Source organism: Condylostylus longicornis, unplaced genomic scaffold, assembly GCF_029603195.1.
Source record: "Condylostylus longicornis isolate FDR11 unplaced genomic scaffold, ASM2960319v2 ptg000091l, whole genome shotgun sequence".
Taxonomy (NCBI): domain Eukaryota; kingdom Metazoa; phylum Arthropoda; class Insecta; order Diptera; family Dolichopodidae; genus Condylostylus; species Condylostylus longicornis.
Window position 1 is genome coordinate 1,606,316 of NW_026578059.1, and position 22,398 is coordinate 1,628,713.

The following is a 22,398-nucleotide window of genomic DNA, read 5'->3' on the forward strand; positions in this document are numbered from 1 at the left end:
ATAAATTTATTAAATAAAAATCGTATTTTATTAAATGAAAATGAAGATTCTACTAGTAATATAATATCGAAAAATATTGGAATTACAACAACAACATCTTCATCATCAAATAATCTTTCTAATAATATAGGAAATAATTTATATAATAATATAGGAACATCATCATCATCTACAACAAATTTAGGGCAACAGCAACAACAAAATCATTTAAAAAATTCTAATCACGATGATTATAATTTTGATAATGTTAATTTAAATAATAAAAAATTTAATAATATCAATGATATTAATATTGATATTGATTACAAAAATTTAAAAATAATTGATAATAATAGCAAATTATTTATACATAATAATTATAATAATTCAAATAATAAACAATTAATAAATGATAAATTAAATATAGATAACAATATGGATTGTAATATTACAACAAATCCATTTCGTTCTTTAGATATTGATTCAAAATTTAATAATAAAAACTCAAATATATTTCATAATAATAATAAAAATTCAAGCATATCATTATCATCAATTTCTTTGTCACAACAACCATCATCAGCATCAACATCGGGAGCGTCATCATCATCTTTACTAAAAAAATCTAAAAATAATAATGAGTAAGTAAACAAAAAATAAATATCAGCCTGATCGTATACATATCTCGCCTTTTTACTCACTTTTTACTTACTTTCAAATCGGAATTCTAAATATTTTGTAATGGATGTTTTACTATTCCAATAAGATTATTTATTTTTTTAACTAGATTTTTGCATTTTTTTCAAATTATCGACTCAATGCTTCACTTTCAAAAACAAAGTGAAACACTTTTGCATGCAATTAAATAAAAAACGAGATACGAAATCGGAATAATTCTTCTCACTCGAAAATTACATTATACAAGTGTATGACAGTTACTCAATTTCCGAGTAAAATAGCGAGATAAACGATCAGGTCCTATGTGTACATATTATGTATTATATATAAATATACATTACAAATATATATTTACATGTATTTTATATATTTTTTATTTCATTAGCATAAATAAATTTAACATTTACTACATCATCGAAATCCAGTTTACTTTACCCAACATATGTATAATTTATATATGTTTTTCTACCACATTTCAAAATTATTCGCATGCCATCATTCTGCAATAATTGAAAACTGTTTTTTTAACTTACTTCATAAAAAAAGCAGTGAGGGACATAAAATTATTCAAAATAAGGCAAAAATAAATTGTTAATTCACCTTCCAAAGTTAACTTGTTTCAAATTCTATCAATAAATAAGTGACATTTTTATAACTAAAAATAAAATACTATTATAATCTTCTCAAAGCATACCCACTTTTTTTTTAATTATTTCATTTTTTCATTTACATATTTAGTTTGAAAAAACATAAAAAATGTCGAAACATAAAAATTATTAATGATCCAATTTTATCAAAGAATTCTAATCAATATCTACATCAAAGTCATAATTGCAGCACATCGATTCAACAATTGGCAGGTACATCAACAACAACAACATCGTCATCATCAATATTTGATCAAAATTTTTATAATAAAATATCAAATATTTATCAGGAAAATAGTATACAATCATTGTCATCTTTATCACCAGCGTTAGCAACAACAACAACAGAAAATACATTTTTATCACAAGAATCTTCACCCCCAATGAAAACATCAACAATTTCCATAGCACCATCATCATTATCTTCTTCATCAACATCATCATCATCATTAGCAGCAGCTTCAGAACTAATTAATTTATCAAAAAAACTGTATGGTAGTACTATCGAAAATGATAACACAACAAATTATAAATGTGATTATTTAGAATATAATAAAGAATCATTATTATTAACATCATTACCAACAACATCATCAATTACATTAAAACCCTTACAATTAGATGAAAAATGTTATGAACAAATAACAAACCCATATAATAAACATATAAGATGTAATAGTACAAGTAATGAAATAACAAATAATACTACTACTGATTCAATAAAAACTCAATTGTTATTATCATCATCATCATCGCTATTATCATCATCACCATTTAATCTTACGGATATGAATAAAACAACAATAACTATTGCTACAACTGCTTCTACATTAAATACAACAACAATACAACAAAATTTATCAAAAATTAATTGTACAACAAAATCACCATTAACAAAAACAAAAATGATGGAATTTCACGCTAGAATACAATTATTAGAAAATGCAATGAATTTTCGTGATCATACGCAAACAATAACGACAACAGCAGCACCAGTAACAGTTACACCAAATCAACAACAACAAACAACAATAAATGGAGCTGCAACAACTACAATACAAACATCACCCAAAAAAATTACACCACAAAAATTAAATTTTTATCAAACTAAAAAAGAAATTGAACAAATGTTAGGACAACGTTTTAATTTAAATGATCATCAATCTTACAATCATAACAATACAGTACCATTATCATCATCATCAACAACAGTAACAACTACAACAACAACAACAGCAACAGGAACAATCGGTATAACAACAAAATTTACAAATAATAATCAAACAACAAAACGTAGATTAACAAATTTAATAAATACTTCATCTTTAGATTTATCAAAAAATAATTCAATGAATACAATATATAATAATTCTAATATAAATGATAACAGCAATATTATTTCATTAACAAATAATACAGGGAATAATGAAACAACTAATAATATTAATAATGCAAGTGATGAAAAGGATCATTTTAAAAATTTATCGAAAGATAAAATTAGTTTACAAAATAAACTTCAAGAAGAGATGAAAAGACAATGCCAAAAAATTCAGGAGAAACATTCAATTGAACGCTACCCACCACAATATCATTATGGTGAAATTCATAATTCAACATTAAATTTTCATGTAAGTTTTTTTATTTTTTTAATTCATTAATTTTTTTCACTATCTCATTGAACTAATATTATATTAATATATAAATATAAAATCTAAGCAGCACATAATGTAACCAATCCCATTGTTTCCTTATAGGATTTTCCCAACTCATTTTTAAACCTAATAGTAAATCTGTCTTACGTACATGTATGTATACATATAGTCTTATTGAAATTTCTAACCTCACTTCTCTTAAGTCACCATTTTTTACCTCAACAAGAATTCATTAGAATTCATCGAAATTCAGTTGATTAAAAAAACTAGAGTTTCGGTGAATTTTAATTTTTTAAATCCAATCAAATTCATATAATAGAAAATTTAATAGCATAAATTTTTATGTAAGCCTAAAGATAAAGTTGAGATAGATCGAAATCATGAAATTTGGTGCGATTAACATAATATATGTACATATCTTCTATCTATTGAGTAAACAAATCTATTGAGTACGCGATCCGATTAAAAAAAAATAACATTTTTATAATTAAAATATTACTAGAATTACTAGTCTACCCCTATAAGCAATTCCATTTTTCATGTTGAATTTACATATATCATCCCAAATGACAAAATATTTACAAGCATTAAAATGACAACTTTTTAAACCTTTCTGAAAAACGTTCGAGCCCCATCTGTTGTCCATTTTAAAAAATATAAAAAATTATGCATACATATACACATATATGTAGTCCGTGTTGTACTATTTTGAAAATGTTACCAATCAGTTCAATCGAAAAAGTGCTACCAAACAGTTTTGTTCATAAAAGATTTTTATCCTATCTACTATAAAGCAAATTAATTACATTAACAATGACAAGAGTACTGTTACTAATCCTATGTTTTGCTTTCATACACAATCTTTCAAGCTATATTTCTTATATTTCATAATATAAGCAATATATAAATATAACATAAGCAATTTTATAAATATTTCAGATAAATTTGAATAATAACAATAAGCCTTGATAATGTAAGCTCTAAAAACAACTTAATTAACACATATGTCATTTTTTGACAACATCAAGGTATAATTTATATGTTAAAATTAATACGATTTGTCAAATAATATTTTTGTTGAAAAATGTGCTCTCTAGACAAAGTATATATATTATATTTTATTACTACAAGTTAACCAATTTAAAATTTAACTTGATCCCTCCCCAAAAAAAAAGTTATTAAATTAAAATCTACTATTTTAAAATACTTTCCTTCACAAAAAAGTGTTTAAACGCATACAAAAATTCTGCAACAGTGGAAGATTTTTTAAGAAAAGTTAAGATTTTTTTAAGAATTTGGCAACTTTTGACTTAAACAAATTGATTTATTTATTTACGCTCTCAACTTTCTACTGAAAAAAAATTACATAAATATTTTAGCTGTCACTTTTCTACACATTTTTTTTACTATTTTTCCCAATGTATGTATGTAGTTATTATTTTTGGTGAATACATTCGCTAAGCAAAAAAAAATTCATGGCAAAACAGGGATGGAAAATGTGATACTATTGTACCAAATGTGATGTTTTCAGAGGTACATTGGTACGGTGGAACGTTTAACTAAGAAGTGTTACTCACTACTTTTGTATCTTCATTATCTTAAAATATTATTTTTATAAGGAATAAAATCCAAAATCCTTTTTGCGTTATGTTAAATGCAAAGGTTTATTTTGTTTATCAAGCTTGCTACTATTTTTGATTGCACATGTATATTGTTATTTGTCGTTAATACGTCATGTATTGTGTTAGCTAGTATAACAGTGTTTCTTTTTTTTTCGTTTATGATTTGCCGAAAAATTTGCGGATAGGGTTTGTAGATATTTTTTAACCTTGAAAACACATATTTTTTTTTAAATTGCGTGGATTACAAATAATGTACCGAAAACTTCATATTCAGTTGGGATATTGCAAGTTTTTAATTGATAATTTTATTTTATCCTTAAGTCTTAAATCATAAAAAAATATTATAGATATGATGTAACGGTACAAAATACTACATTATATTTAAAGTCCGCGCATGCTTCAGAACATAAAAATCGAAAATAGTGCCCAAGGAAGTTCCAAAAAAAAAATTCAAAAGAAAAATATATGGCTAAATTAGATAATTGATTCTGCCCATATAAGAACTGTAATACATGTGTAATTTCGATTACTGAAAATGTTTCTCATATTCAAAGGCATGCCAATTCAGATGCGCACAAATTTTTAGAAAGACACAAAAAATAGATCATTGGTATTGAAAGCTTTACTAGCAACACCAACAAAAAAACAAAATTTGACTAAAATTGCAAGAAAATAGAAATTGCCTAACACTAACGTTTTTATGATTATTATATACAAGTACGAATATTTATGGATTGCCATTATAATATAGTAAATATTAAATAGATGAATAAAGTGGTACTCTCAGTTCTGGTTTGGTACGTTCAGAAAACTTACGGCAGTACTATAAAATTTTTTGAATTTCCATCACTGTGGCAAAATAACAAACACAAACCCAATTATAGAAAACTATGTATAGTGTTTGTGTAGTTGTGCCTATATGCAATATAAATGTACAAAATAAGAAAAAAAACAACATGTATGTATAGTAAAAACTTTTACCTTGTCAAGTTAAGAAAAAAATAAGTATATTTTGTGTATATAAGTATATTTTTTGACGTTTGCGTACTCTCAAAGTTAGCTAGCTCGGTTTTTATATTAAAATCCTATTCATTATAAATATAAAAATATTTAAAATTATCAAAATTTTAATTAAATTTATTTATTCTTTCATATTTATGTAATATTATAACAAGTTTATAAATATGTATTACATATAAAATATTCATCGTATAAAAATAAATATTCGTTTATAATATAAGAAAGCAGCTTGTTAAAAGTTGATATACATAAGTGTACTATGATTATTGTGCATAATATGTATAAGTCTAACAAAATTAAATTGAATTAAATGTACATACAATTATAATTGTGGTAAAAATATAAAAGAAATATTAAAAAATTATTTAACAAAAAAAAAACTAAATTTATTGCAAAAAAAAAAGTCCAAAAATTTTTTTGACAAAATGAAATTTTCTTAATTTTTATGTTTTTTGACAAATTTTGTGTGTGTTTTTTTTGTTGTTTTGCTTTTGTGCATTATAGTTTATAAACATAATATGGTTATTTTGTAGCAACATTTTTATCACTCAAAAAGAAAAACTAAAATAATTATTATGTGTAACTATAGATTTTTGTGTATCATCTTTAGCTTATTCTGAAAATTTAATATTGAATGGAAATAATGTGAAAATTCTTAAAAGAATTTACAATTTTCATCAGAGATGTAGTAAATGTCAAAATTCTATCCAAAATGCATACAAATATTTTTAGCTGCACAAACTACAATATTTATTGTCATTACTGTAAAAGAATGCTACTTACTGTCAAAATATTTTTGTATAATACCATTCTGTTTATATTTTATAGTGCATACAGAAGACAATTTTCGTTATTACATAAGTAAGCTACTCGATTGAAAATGTGAATTTTTCGCCTTTTTTTTGAACACATTAAATTCGTTTTACTGGCAAAACTATGAAAGAAAGAGGAAAATGTTATATTTGTTGACTTTTATAATCATATCAGATGATTGCTTTGTACAAGTATTTTAGTATAGCAAAGTAAAGAATATTTAGCCAACGAACGTGATTATCAGTAACTAAAACTAACCCATCATCATTTATAAATGGAAACGGAAGAGAAAGGAAAAAATAATAGTAGTATTAATTCAATATTAATATAATAAGTAAATTAAAATTACTTTAAACTACTGTAAGACAAGCTAATAGAAAGCATCACATAAACTAGGAGTAAATTAAAAAAAAACTCAATGCTACTGTAGTCTGGCCTTTAGCATCCTCTCCTCTTTATGTTCGCACAAAAAACATGCGAATACTGGTTAATATTGCACAATATATGCATCCCCTAATAGTCCGTACTATGACGCGGTAAAATTAAAAAGCTTCACTGACCTTAAGTTACTGGGATTCTCCCGGTAAGAAATTCGATCCAATAAAACTGCAACATGACAATCGCGTTACCCGAAATAAGATTAACTTTTAGATCTCATTGTAGCGAATAATTGTAAATAAAAAAAAAAAAGAAAACATAAATTTTAAACAAAAAAGAACAAAAATTTTGATTTTGGCAAGTATTATTTCGAAGACTATGGTTCAAATAAAATTGATTGTAAGAAAATAAAAAACAAAAAATGTACTGTAAAAAGAAAAGATATACACTTTTTTTTTTTAAACAGCCTGTAGCTCGAAAACGAGTTATATTTGCACCCTCTTTTAATTCTCTAATACTAAGCTCTTTAAATTTTATGTTTGAAATTGATCCGAGAATCACCCCTGAAATTATTTACCACCTTATGTGAAACACCCTGTATGTACATGTTGATGAGTGTTTTCTGTAAAATGTTGCAAAATAAAATTTTCGATCATATTTTTATTTATAAATTTATGTTGATAAATAAAATTTAATATTATTGATAGTGTAGTGGTGTGGTGAGTTACTTGTTTTTGTATATACATACATTTTAAATACAAATGCACACATTCTATTTGTTTTTTATATTACTAATTTTTTTTTGTTTTTGTTTATTTTTCTGCAACTAGATATTTATTATAATGTTTTGCTTATAAGCAAAAAAAAAATCAAATAAAATGTTGAGGAAAACAAATAAACATGTAAAAAAAAAGTAGTGAATTAAACATTGTTGATTTTTTGGTTTTCAATTTTTCCCCCCCAATAAAATATATTTAAAAGTGGCAAAATATTTTAAAATAAAAAAAATTTAATATTAAAATAGAAACTTAACAAGTTTTTGAATAATAAAATCCAAAAAAAATAAATATTGATATAAGTAGAAGAGTGGTAAATTCAAAATATTAAAAATAATAAATACACAAAAAAAAAGGGAAACACAAAAATCACCATTTTTGTTTTTTTTTTCTAATTAACCAAAAATTTGAAAACTTTAAAATTTTCGCAGTATAATTTTTTTCTCTCTTCTTTATTTTAAATGAAACTTAAAAAATAACAAAACACTACATAAACGAAAATAAAAGAAACAAACAAAATAATTAATAAAAATTCTCGCCTTGATTTAATTGCATTTTTTTCTCAGTGTGCTTTTTTCTTGTTTTGTTAATATTTTTTTAATAAACTTGAAATAAATATTTGAATAAAACACACAATCCAATATTTATAATAATAAGACAAAATAAGGTTATATTATTAATACCTAAAATTTATATAAACTTAAAATATACATCTATATGTATATATATATATATATATATACATCCATACAAAATGCATTTACAGTGAAACTTTTATATATCGAACAAAAAAAAAATTATGAATGTTCAATAAGATTAATTTTGAAATACAAAATATCTACCAAAATGGGTATACAGGTTTCCCTCAATATACATACTCCCGATAAAAATAATTTCGATATATATAAAAAAAATTTTAATACCATTTTTCTTTTTATTTAAATTTTTCCCTTGCTTCTTTCGATATACATAAATTCACTGAACATAGGAAAATTTCGGTCGCAAAAATTATATATCGAGGCATACCTGTATACGAATAAGGTAACCGAATTGAACCCACCAGTAATAGTCTGATTTAAATTTTATGTTCGCCCTTTACATATATAAATTGACAATAAGCAGAACAATTTGAAATTAGAAAGCAGTAAAAAAAAAATAGAAATACGAGTATGAGATTTTTTTGACGGGCTGTGCGCTCATTTAAGTAAATTCCGAATTTAGAAATTCGTGTTCATTTTACTCATACCGTATAATAAATAAAAATAATAATAATAGAAAGTAAGTCAACATAATATTGCTGGGTATTAAAAGAAAAATGTCAATGGATAAAATATAAAAAAAAAAACAACATTGTGGTTATTTTGTTTCCTATTCTCACACAATTTATAAAAATGTTTGACTGTGTCCGTAATTGCATATCCACCCATTGCCAACCTCTTATCTGTTGCGTTGTTTCTTAAAAAAATAGGGTAATATGTATACTTACTCAAATTTCTTAAAAATTTTTATGTAAGTTTATATATATTTATGAATATTAAATTAAAGTCTTAAAATTTATCTCTCTCCTTTACTACACATTCTTCTTTAATTTTTAAAATATGTTCTTCTTTCTACTTCTTTAATTTAATCCTGATATCGAATTGCACATCCTATAATGTTTATACAAAAATTTCTTAACTGTGTAACTAAATTTTTATGCGATTTTGAATTTGTGCGGTTTTATATTTCATCCAAAAATTTCATGGACAAGCATATATAGACAATATCCGGAAATTCCGGAACGCTCTTAGCTCAATCCATATGCTCCAATGATCATATAACGTTGAAGGATATAAGGAAAAATAGGTAAATCCCAACTGAACTCCTCACATCCAGGTGGCAGTGATTTGTTTTTAAAGTGAGCTTTTACAATTCGGAAACTCTCCTTGTATATTATATTTACTATTGTCAAGTCGGTAGTATTACCATCATGAATCATTTAAGTAGAAACGAATCATTTGCATGTCAATAATTTGTTGTTCGTATTTATGACAATATTTTTGAAATAATAAGAATTGAAAATTGTTTAAAATTATGTACTATATTACAAACCTCATTAATATTCATTGAATCGCAGAAAATTTTGAAACTATAATCTTGTGTACTAATAATTATTTATAATTCATTATATGATATAATAAAACGGTTATAATAAGTATAACAGTTACTGAAATAGTTTATGTATGATTTTACTAATACAAAATTTAAATTTTAAATAATAAAATAAATCACGCGTTCGAGCTCGTATATACATACATATAATATTACAATATTTTTAATATGACATTGTGATTTCTAGTAAAGTTACAGTATGTATCTAGTATAGGTATAACTTGTACAATTATGATTGATCAAATCTTATATTATAGTGCGTAAAATATATTAAGCATACTTAGTTTGTCATATATTTTACATACATATAATATTTGTATGAACACACCTCATATTTAAAGTAATTGAAAGCTACATAAACACTAATAATATTTCGATATACATATATGTATATGAATGCTAAACTGCATATACAATTCGAAACGTTCCCAAAAAAATTAACTTACAATTTAATATATGGATATAGTGATTTTAATTTTTCAAAAGATTTGTTAGTCCAGTTTTATATTTTCATAAATTTATAATGGACAATACAATTTAAGTGGCATACATATATTGTTTTTCAAGTATTTTTTGTATATATGTATGTATGTATATACATATATCATAATTTTTATTGAAAATTTCACTTTATATTTTCAAACATACTTATTAAATCATTTGAAATTATTATTATTTTTTTTTGACAAAAAAGTAATGAGGCATAACATTTTTCAAATAAATTGTAGACTTTTATATACAATTCAATAAAAAAATAATTTAGGTGTGTATAGTAAAAAAAAATTTTTTATATTGTGAAAAGTAAATTAAAATAAATTTTCTTCTTCTGAATAGAAAAAAAAATTAATTTTTATCAAAATGAATAAAATAAAGCTTTTTCAATGATAATTTTCCAAAACTTTTCTTAAAAAAACAACAACGATACAAAAAAATTTCATTACCATTAAAATTTTACAATAATGCCCATATATATATATATATATATATATATATATACTGACAATAGAACATCATTTATATCAAAATTTCAGGAACAGAGAAGAAAATTAGTACATGCAGGTATAACATTCATTCAATCAAAAACCAAATTAATTTTTTTTTTAAATCCCTTTTTCGGTAATGATAAAGAACCAAAGAAACAAAGGTAACCCGTTGTAGCATACGGCCGGATTTCTCCTTTTGCGTCCGAATTCCTTAAAAATCGACTAATATTTAACATCTCTGCCTAAAGCTATGTTTTCTATCTATCCTATATAAAATATATATGTATTCGTATATTTAAACAATATTTATTTTTCTTTTAAAATAATTAATTTTTCTTTAAAAAAAGATGTTGCTTCCCTTCTATATATGGAGTATGCAGTTTCTTAAATTTTTGATTTTTGTTGCAGAAAATATTTTTAAACAAACCAATTATTATTCTCGTATAGTCTTATAAATAGCCTTTGTTATATATAAACTTACTTCGCTTTTCATAATTCTGTTAGTCATTGTCGTCTTCTCATTTGTAATTTATGGGTCAGAGTTGTAACTTATACATTTACTATGTGTGAATTATACATTTATATTTCTACTTCTATATATTCCGAATTTATTTAGTTCATTTAAATGCGAGTCTACTGTATTTATACATAATACAATTTTTTTAAATTTATTTCTTTAAGCACATTCAAAAAGACTAAAAAAAATTTCAAAATATTATTTGGTTGTCTTCCCTTTTAAATGCTTTTATTAATCCATTATTATAAAATACTTTCAACAATTCTCGTTTAAGACCGGGTTGCAGAAAAAATAAAAAATAAAATAAATACTTTAATAAATTTAATATATAAAATTGTAAAATATTTGATAATTAAAAAATTATATTTAAGAAAAAATATCTTTAATATTTTAAATTTGTGCAAATGTGAGATTCTCTCACTATTTATAGCAAACAAACCGAATCATTCAATTTTTATTTAGAAACTTTCTAAGTACAGTACTTAGATGACTTTATAGTATTGGCAAATTGTGATCGCGTTAATCAACCAATGAACATATCTGTCAAATCCTAATTAAGCTACATAATATATGACAAATTGACATCATTTTTAATGAAAGAAAGGTGAATGGTGAAAAGCTCGTAGACATTAGAGTGCGTTTAAAATTTTAGAGACACAAATTTACGATTACAATTTGTTATAATTCTGATTCTTTCACAAGATTTTTTCCATTTATATTAAATTGTGTGAAGATAATTTCTAAGCGATTTACCGATTAATTTAATTAAAATTGACAAAAAGAATAAATTACAGAGCTATTTCTTATGTTTTATAGGGAATATAAAATTTAATAATAATTATTGAATAAATACCAATAAATATAAAAATTAATTAATTATTTGTTAGATTAATACAAAAATATAGTTACAAAAATTTAGCAATAATTATATGAAAAGTCCACTATTAAAAAATTGACCTACATAAATATAAAAGGAAGGAAATAAAAACTATAATTAAATAAAAAATTAATAAAAATTATAAAATTAAAAAAATAAAAATTATGTATTTTTTACAGTGTTTTCAGTTTTGCAAAAGTGTAATAAACGTTTATAATATAAATTAAAATTTAAAAGTTTTGAAATTCATCCATCATCAATTATGGATGATGATAATATATTAAAAACAGTGGAATCAATACTTGGTAAAAATGTTAAAATTGTTGATTGTGAAAAAACTTCATCAATACGTGAAGAAGACATTTTATTAATAAATGGTATACCAGTACAATTAGAAGGTGATGATGGTAATGCTATCAAAACAGCATTAATATCCGGTCAAGTACCATCATGTGATTTATTAAATCAATTATTATATCAAGCTGGTATATTAAATCAACCAGTACAATTAGAATCAACTGTATCAGTTAAATCATCATTAATAACAAAAGAAGATGTTATTGTTGCTAAAGATGGAAAAATATTAGATGAAAGATGTCATGAAACATCAGAACATCAATATTTTTCAAGTTTATGTGATGAATTATGGGAACCAATACAATCATCAAATACACCTAAAATTAATTGTAATATTAATAATAATAATAATTTAAGTAGTAATAATAAAAATACTAATAATGAAAATGAAAATATAAATAAAAATGATATTAAATTAATAGAAGATTTAAATTATAAAACAAATAAATTAAATAAAAATAATATAAATATTCCAATTGATACTGAATTATTATCAACATCATCATCATCATCACATAAATTATTTACATCATCAACTGGATTATCACCTACAGAATCTACAGTATCTGATTTACATAATAATATTAAAAAATTAAATATAAATAATATACCTTTTAAAAATAAAAAAATTGAACAAATTGATTCAATAATAACATCAAAATCAGTTACAGATAAAGTACGTATACCAATTGATCAAAAAACATTACAAAAAATTTCGAATAATTCAACAAATAATTTAAAAAAATCAACAATTGCATCAATTAAATCAAAACCAATAATTGAATTATCATCATCAACATCATCATCACTATCATCATCATCATTTGATAATAATAAATTTATTAATGTTGATGATAAAAATGATGATATAATGATAAGAGGACAAGATAATAATGAAATTAATATTAGTAATAATGTTGATGAATCAAAAGCAACAGCAACAACTGGTACAATTACAAAATCTATGATTAAAACAAATTCAACAAACGATGCTGATAATAAATATTGTTTACAACAGCAACAATTGCAATCTGAAAAAATTGATGAAAAATCAGCTGCCAAAATTATTGAATTATTTGATTTATATAATCAACCAACAACATCAAGTGGTATTAATACACAATTTTCATCGTCATCATCATCATCAATTATTAATGATGGATTTCCAACAAATTTTTCAATATATGATCCAGTTATATTTAATGCTGTTATAAATCCAACATCATCATTATCATCTTCATCATCATCAACAGTAAATGATGATATTAACATTGATATAATTAATAATAAATATTTTAATAAAAATAATACAATAAATACAGTAACATTACCATTAACAACAACAGCAACAACAGCAACAACAGCAGCAACAACAACAAATAATGATAATGAACCAATTAATTTAATTAATAATATTATTATTGATTCAAACAATGATATTATAATTAATCGTATTAGTAGTTATTGTAATAGTAAAAAACAAATATCTAGAAAAACCAATAATAAAGATAACAAAATAATTATTAATAAAAGTTTAAATAATAGTAATAATGATAGTAATAATAAAATTAAATTTAAAATTAATGATGATATTGAACCAACAACAACAACAAAAGTAGCAACGGCAATAACACCAAATATAATAAATGATATAAAGAATAATATGTCATCATCATCATCTTTATCACATGATTCTGGTCATATTGATTTATATAACAGCACTAGTTTATTATCATCATCACATAATAATTACACAAATAATATTATATTAAATAATTCAAATACTGATAAATCAATACAATCAACAACATCATCATTAGATTATGATGAAAATAATAAAATAAATGATTTAAAGAAATGTATAGATGAAATTGATTTTTGTCATAATACAAATGAACAACAACAATTTTATCAACAAAATAATTTTATTCAAAATTCAAAACATAATAATATTTCAATGGAAATGAAAAATAATACAAATTCAATCGAAAATTCATTGGAATCTTCTTTTAACAAAAATTTACAGGTAAAAAAATCAATAATAAGAATTAATTGAATATTATACTTACATGTATTTTATGTGCATTCATTCAAATTGTTGTACCATATCAGCACATAACTGCTGTCTAGTTTAAAGAATACATTGCATTAGAAAAAATACCTTTGAAATACCTTTTTCAAATTTTAAGGATTTTGTAGTAAAGGTTTTATTTCAACAACTGGAAAAAATGTATTTTTTGCTCTTAAGCTTTAACCCTATTCGGCTCAGCGAAACTTGAGATACGCGTGAGTAAACACACGTAGACTGACATTTTGTTAAGGGAAGGAGGCCATTAATAAGAACGCCAATCATATTAAGGAGGTCAATAATGAACGCAAATTGTACCGGTAGAATATAAATATCGGTAGACATATAAACAGAACTTTCAAATCATAAGCTAATCCACACCAAAATGTGAATATTCCAAGAATTCATTTAACTCATCTGTCTCAAATATTTCTAATAACAATATAATATTCATTTGACAATATTGTATTTTAAATTAACCCTGTACAAACTTAATTAACATCTTCGTTAAAGGTATTAGAAATTAACTTTTTATGATGTTATTGTACAAAACGTACAAAAAATAATTTAATTTAGAAATAAGGTCTTTATATTAAATAATCAATTTTATTTAACAAAAAATCTATTTTTATTTTTTTGTATAATATTAGAGTTTTCCTGAAAGTAGCAGTAAAATAGGACAACATCAATTAAAACAAATTAAAACATCAACAATAGGAACGGGGAGAGGTGGTGCAACTTCAACTTCAACAAATAAAGGAGGGACAGTAACAACAACAACTACAGTTATTGATGAAAATTTTCTTGTTTATAGAGATGGTATATTAATATCTGGACCATTAGAAAGTTTAATTAAGCATATGGTCCCGACAAGTAATTATTATCCAGAAAATTCATTTATTTTTGCATTCCTTTTAAGTGCCAGATTATTTATTAATCCATATGAATTATTACAACGTATTTGTCAATTATGCGAGGAACAACAAAATATCATTGTTAAATTACAACAAACTAAAGCAAAAAATTCAACTGATAACAATTCTTTGTTATCATCAACCTTGGCATCTTCATCATCATCCTCTACATCATCATCGTCAACAAGTACATCAGGAATATGTAGTGGAAGCGTTGGTGTTGGTAGTTCCTTAAATAATGGTCGTAATTGCATTAATATTATGAATGATAATTGTAATGGTATTAATGATAATAATGTTACGGGTAATTCTTCAACATCAACTGCAACAACAGCAACAAGAACATCACCTAATAATAGAGTTAATACTAATATAAAAAGTAAAAGTAATAATAATAGTAATAATAGTAACATTATAACAAATCATAATACGAATTTACGACAACTACAAAAACAGCAACCATATAATCAGGATAATCAAACAGATACTAAAACATTGTTAAAAATGTTCGCGAAAAATTTTTTACGTTTATTAAATGAATGGGTTAATTTATTTCCATATGATTTTCGTGATGAACGTTTAATGCAACAAGTTCGTACTATGCAACAGAAATGTATTAGTATCGATAGTAATTTAAGACAGGATGTATCAATAATACTACAAAATTTGTTAGAAAAATTAACAGTATTAGAAACTTACGAAAATTTTTTACAAAGTTTATCGAATTCAGATGCAACAGATTTTACTAACAATATGAATTCAGGTAAATTTATATAAAAAAAAATAATTATTGCTCGTTTCCATTTATTGATATTTTAAATCCCTTCTATTTTATTATTTAGGAATATCATCATCATCCAATAATGACAAAGATCATCATTATTATCCACATAATTTAACATCATCGAATAGTTTAGTAATGCCAGTTACAACAATACCATCATCAACAGTAACAACTGGTGCAGCAGCATTAACAACAGCGACAACATCATCTTCTTCTTTATCATTTCATCATCATATAACTGGATTAATACCATCATATACAAATCATTCAATGTCATCAAGTTCAATTGGTAGTATGGCTAGTATAAATGGGGGTGTTGAAATAATTGAAATATGCCCTTCATCAACCGTATTATCACAACAATTAACGCATATAGAATTAGAAAGATTATCGCATATTGGTCCAGAAGAATTTGTACAAGTTTTTGCCAAAGAAAATATTAATTTAACTGAAAATCACAAATCATCTAATACAAATAATATAAAAGGAGCATCATCTGAAACACCACTAAATGCTGATGTTAAAAAAACTAGAAATTTAGAAACTTATGTACACTGGTTTAATCGTCTTAGTTATTTAGTAGCGACGGAAATAGTTAAAGTAAAATTTGTATTGTATTTAAAATTTAGAATTTTAAATTTAACCCTTAATTTATTTTTAGTATTCTAAGAAAAAGCAGAGAGTTCGAGTTGTAGAATATTGGATAGAAACAGCAAGAGAATGTTTTAATATTGGAAATTTCAATAGTTTAATGGCAATTATTGCTGGACTTAATATGTCACCAATTTCTAGACTTAAAAAAACAGTTAGTAGAAAGATTGTTTGTTTTTTTTTAAATATAAAAATTATTTCCACAATATGTATTTATATATTTTTTTAACTTTGTTTTTTTTTAGTGGGCTAAAGTTCAATCTGCGAAATTTTCTGTACTTGAACATCAAATGGACCCAAGTAGTAATTTTAATAGTTATCGATCAACATTAAAAGCTGCTATGTGGAGATCAGCTGGTGCAACAAATGAAAGAGAAAAAATCATTATACCATTTTTTAGTTTATTAGTAAAAGATTTATACTTTTTGAATGAAGGGTGCTCAAACAGGTTATTTAAAATTACAATATGATATAAATGGACCTTGCATTGTAATATTGATACAAGAAGTTCAAGTCAATGTATTTAAAAACAAAACAAAAAATACGAATATTTAAAGCGTTATAGATCAATGATAAAAAATATTTCTAAAACAATAATGCAAGTCAATATCTGTTATTGTCTAAAACAATAAACAAATCAATTTGAATTTAATCTGTAACGTTGTACAGAAAATTCTGAATAAAATAGCTTTTTTTTATATCTCGTCACTGAATTTTCTTCATTTTGTATAAAATTAATTAATTTGTTTTTACTAGATTAATAAGGCGGAAAAAATGAGAAGAGTTCATTCAGTAAATTCATTTTTGTCAATTTTTTCAAAGAAATATTTTTGTTAATTTACAATTTCTTAAGATTACAAACTTTTTTTAATTTGAATATACTTTAAAATAATTTCATATTTTGAAAATACAATGCAATTAACCGGTCCAGTTATGTTGATTATATTATATAATAATATTTTTAATCAATTAAAAAAACAACTTATACATTTTTGTCTTAAAAACAAAAGCTAATTTTATTTTTTTTTCTTCATTTTTTTGATTAGATTATCAAATGGTCATATTAATTTTGAAAAATTTTGGCAAGTTTCAAAACAAATTAAAGAATTTATTAGTTGGAAAGAAGTTACGTGTCCATTTGAACGTGATCAAAAAACAATTATGTATTTACAAAGAAATCCTATATTAAATGAAAATACATTAGCAATTGCATCATTTGAGTGTGAACCACCAGAAAATCAACAAGAAAAAGAACGTTTTAAGGGATTAAAAATTGAAATATTACAATATAATAATAGTAATATCGGTTTAGGTAATAATATTAATAGTGGTAATAACAGTAATAATCCTGGTTGTAGTGGTTCTAATAATACTAATACTGGTAATACTAATAATAGTCATATAAATCAAACAATACCAACTACAAATTAAGTTAAATTTTTTTCCCGAAATATACAAATATATATTTATATATGTATATAAAAGGAAATATATATCTATATAATAGGATACACAAAGATATATATATAAATGAGAGGGTTAAAAAAAGCAAAAAAAATACATACTTAGTGGACTCAAACACTTAAAAAATCATAATGCATTTACTTAATAACAGAAAACTTATCACAACTATATAATCAAAATTAAAATTATATTGAAATTAAAAAAAAACAACCAAACAAAAAAAGTAAAAATTATTTAAATAAACATAGAATTACTATATCAAATATATATTCAAATACAAATATGAAATATATGATATGAATTATATAATACTAGAAGATGAAATTGGATGAAAAATGCACATAAAAATATATATAAATATATATATATATATATTTTTCTTTCTATATTATTTAACAACTAAGTTCAAAAGATAAGCAATTTAGCAATATACTGTTATTTAGCGTGTCCAAGCGAATGGCGTCGATCTTTTGAGCCTCCTGGTAGAGCTGACTGGGATGAGTAATTTTTGTATTTCGTTATTTGAATTGTAATTTCCTCATGTTCCTCGGAATTCACCTTTAAGTCACGATGTGTAGTGTCATTTCTTACATACCACGGTGCTCCTGCGATGTTTCTTAATACTTTGCAGTATTTGTATTTAAGAATAGTTCGTTTTTTTTAGTATAACCCCACAGTTGTATTCCATATGTCCAAATTGGCTTGATAGTTTGCTTGTATATCAGGAGTTTGTTAATGATGTTGAGTTTGGAGTGGCGACCAATTAACTATTGGAGTTTTTGTATTTTTAATTTCATTTTTGCCTTTTTTTTCTTTACGTGCTCCTTCCATTTTAATTTCACGTCAAGCGTCATGCCAAGATATTTTGCTGTATTTGCATATGGTACCTGTGTTGCCTTAATTACGATTCTTTAGATTTTTTTGTTTGTAAAGTTAATGTGGGTGGATTTTCCTTCGTTTAATCTAACTTGCCATAGTTGAGTCCACTTAAAAATTTTGTTAGTCGCCCTCTGTAGACTTTCCGTAGCCTTTTCTACTGTGTCTCCAGTGGCCAAAATCGCCGTGTTATCAGAAAAAAAATAGCTAGGGTGTAGTTTTCACTCGTGGGTATATAATTGGTGAACAATAAGTACCACAGCGGGTCAAGGACACTGCTCTGGGGAATGCCAGCCCTAATATTTTTTAGAGCAGAATATTCACTTTCGTGTTTAAACCGAAATGTTCTGTTTGAGAGGTATGAAGATATTAACCTACAGTAATCCTTTGGTAAATCTCTGTTTAGCTTGCAAATCCATCCCTTATGCTACACCTTATCAAACGCTTATGCAACATCCAGAAATAGTGAAGCACAAACCCCTTTATTTCCTAGCGTTTCTTCAATTATATTAACTATCCGGTATAACCCGGTCTACAGTTGAGTGGCCTCCCCTAAAACCAAACTGATGATCCGGCATTAATCTTTTTTCTTCAATGATTAGAGTTAATCTATGCATAATTGTGTGTTCAAAAATTTTTTACATGATCGGCAACAATGTTATCGGCCCCTATGATGTTTTATCGCTCGGTGGCTTACCTTGTTTAGGTATCATGATGACTTCGGTCATCTTCCATTGTCTAGGTACATACTTCTAGTTTAACGATAGCATTCATTATATATACCCGTTTTTTTATGGTTGGCCGTTTTTTATTTTTTTTTTTTAATAATTCTCCTGATATAAAATCGTATCCAGGAGCCTTTTTACGTTTAATATTGTATTTGATTTCGTTTTTCAATTCTTTAATAGTAACTTTGGGCACCGTTCTGAGATCCAAGTTCTCTATTTGCGGGACATTTTCTTCATGAGCTAATGTAGGTAATGGCGTTAAACTGTTCTGGAGATATTCGGCAAACAAATTTGCTTTATCCTTGGCAAATCTTACTCTAGATATATATATAATGATAAAATTCCATTTTACAATATTATTACAATTCAAATCAGTATGTATATATATATAAGTATATTCATATTATAACACCGCACATCTTATTCATGAAAACAAAGTTTTAAGAATAAAATTAGATTTTATTTCCATTCTGGGAACTGATTTTACATTTAGTCTTTTTATTATTTACGGGAGCAAAAAAAATCCAATTAAAATTTAGTCAATTTATCGAATATAAAAAAAAAGTTTATCGAATAGAAAAAATAACGCTATATAATTTTTAAATTAAATATTTTTAATATTTTCGAAAAGTTAAAAATCATAGATAACCAAAAATGTGAATAAATAAAAGTTTTGTGAAATTTTCTTTCTGTTGTAAGCCTTTGTATCGCAAATTTAAGATTCGAAATTTAACTTTTAAACCAAAATTGTATTCATTGTACAAATAAAATATTTTGTATTCATTATATGGAATCACTTAAAATATTAAAATAAAATCGAAAAATAATTATAATAAATAGATATTTGTATATATATGTTTCGAAATTCTTCAAAAATTCACTATTATGCAAAATAATTAAATTAAATTGGAAATATTTTCAATAAATTTATCGTTTCAATGCTTACAATTTTTTATCATAATTTAAAAACTAATTTTATGTTGTTTTTTTTTAAGTAGAACTCATTTATTAATTTATATATTATGCTCAATTGTTAATTATTTATAATTATGTATGTGGATTTATTTTAATATTTGTATATTATTTTAGATTTTAATATCTATATTTAAAAGAAAATATTAATTTCATTATTAATACTGAAAAATTGCCAATAATTAAAAAATAAGATAATATATGTATATATTTTTAGGAAAAATGGACTTAATATAAAAAAAACAAAAAAAAAAAAATTTAAGAAAAGTTTTTAAAATGCATTAAAATAATTTTATATCATATAAATAACTGAATTTAAAGATGCATTTTTTGAGCATAAAATTTTCTTTATTCCCAGTATTTAGTTAAAAATTAAAAAAAATATTTAGAAAATTAAAGAATGATGTATATATTATATCACAATACATACCATAGTTTTTTTATTCGTTTAATTATGTACCAAGTAATTAAAAATGAAGTTCTAATTTTTTTAAAGTACATATAAATATTTATATATTTTAACTTTAATTGCTTAAATTATTTAGTTTTTCTTTTGTTTATAAAAATTTAATATTTGTGTTTTTATATTTAAAATTACAAATTTTAATATTTGTTTTATGTGTACACTTATATAATATTATAAGAAATTTTAATAGTATATACTAGCAGATATTATTCTGTCATTTTGTATAAGCTTACTTATTAATAGATTTCATTCCGTATAAAATAAAAAAAATATTTTTATTATTTCTAAGGGATCTTTATATATATATATATGAATGATTTTTATGTTGGTGCCGATTAAAAATTTTTTTTTGTAAAAATTAATGTAACATTCGAAATTTAAAATTATGTTGTCTAATACATTTTATGGAATTATTTATTAAAAAAAATACTTATATTAATATATTTTGTTTTAAAATTAATAAGATTAAAAAATATTTAGATAATTGTATATATATTTTCTTTCATACTATCACTAACAAATTTGGATGAAATGAATCACTGATCGTTAAGAGACCAAATAAAATTTAAAAGAATCAGTTGTTATAAGTAAGCATCACATTCGGATAAATTAATTTTAAATATTTCTGAATTATTTAGGAGCTGCGAGAAAAATGTATATTTATAAAATGTAAAACTAAAAAATGAAAAATTTTTGATCAATCTAAACCTAAAAAACGATGTAAAATTAAAAATATATTATATCATATTATTATATATAATATATTATTATTTAAATTAAACGATAAAAAAATTCAAATCTACTTTATAAAGTAGTAAATATACATGTTTTTCTCTTGGAAATAATTATTTAATTAAATACTTTTCATATAAATAATCTATAAATATTAATTTAATAATATGTTTTAGTTTCATGCTAGTCAAAAACAATAATTATAATATCAAAAAAAAAAAGCATAAAAATAAAAACAATTGGGTGAATAAAAACTAAATAATTCGGGTTCGAATGATGCTGGTATAAATTTT

The 22,398-nt window shown here is 23.6% G+C and overlaps 1 protein-coding gene across 2 annotated transcripts; it reads left to right on the forward strand.

Moving 5' to 3' along the window:
- The first annotated feature begins 356 nt into the window (after positions 1–356).
- On the forward strand, positions 357–20,641 carry LOC129613781 (serine-rich adhesin for platelets-like). Of its 2 annotated transcripts, none has more exons than XM_055528007.1 (7): positions 357–620; positions 1,483–2,932; positions 15,169–16,195; positions 16,275–16,816; positions 16,878–17,021; positions 17,113–17,315; positions 17,914–20,641. In XM_055528007.1, exons 1-7 carry the CDS (start codon positions 415–417, stop codon positions 18,296–18,298), a joined length of 3,957 nt encoding a protein of 1,318 aa, XP_055383982.1. In that variant the 5' UTR covers positions 357–414; the 3' UTR covers positions 18,299–20,641. The 2 variants fall into 2 exon arrangements, with proteins under 2 accessions (XP_055383982.1, XP_055383983.1); XM_055528008.1 differs by having other exon boundaries at positions 1,495–2,932.
- The last annotated feature ends 1,757 nt before the right edge of the window (positions 20,642–22,398 follow it).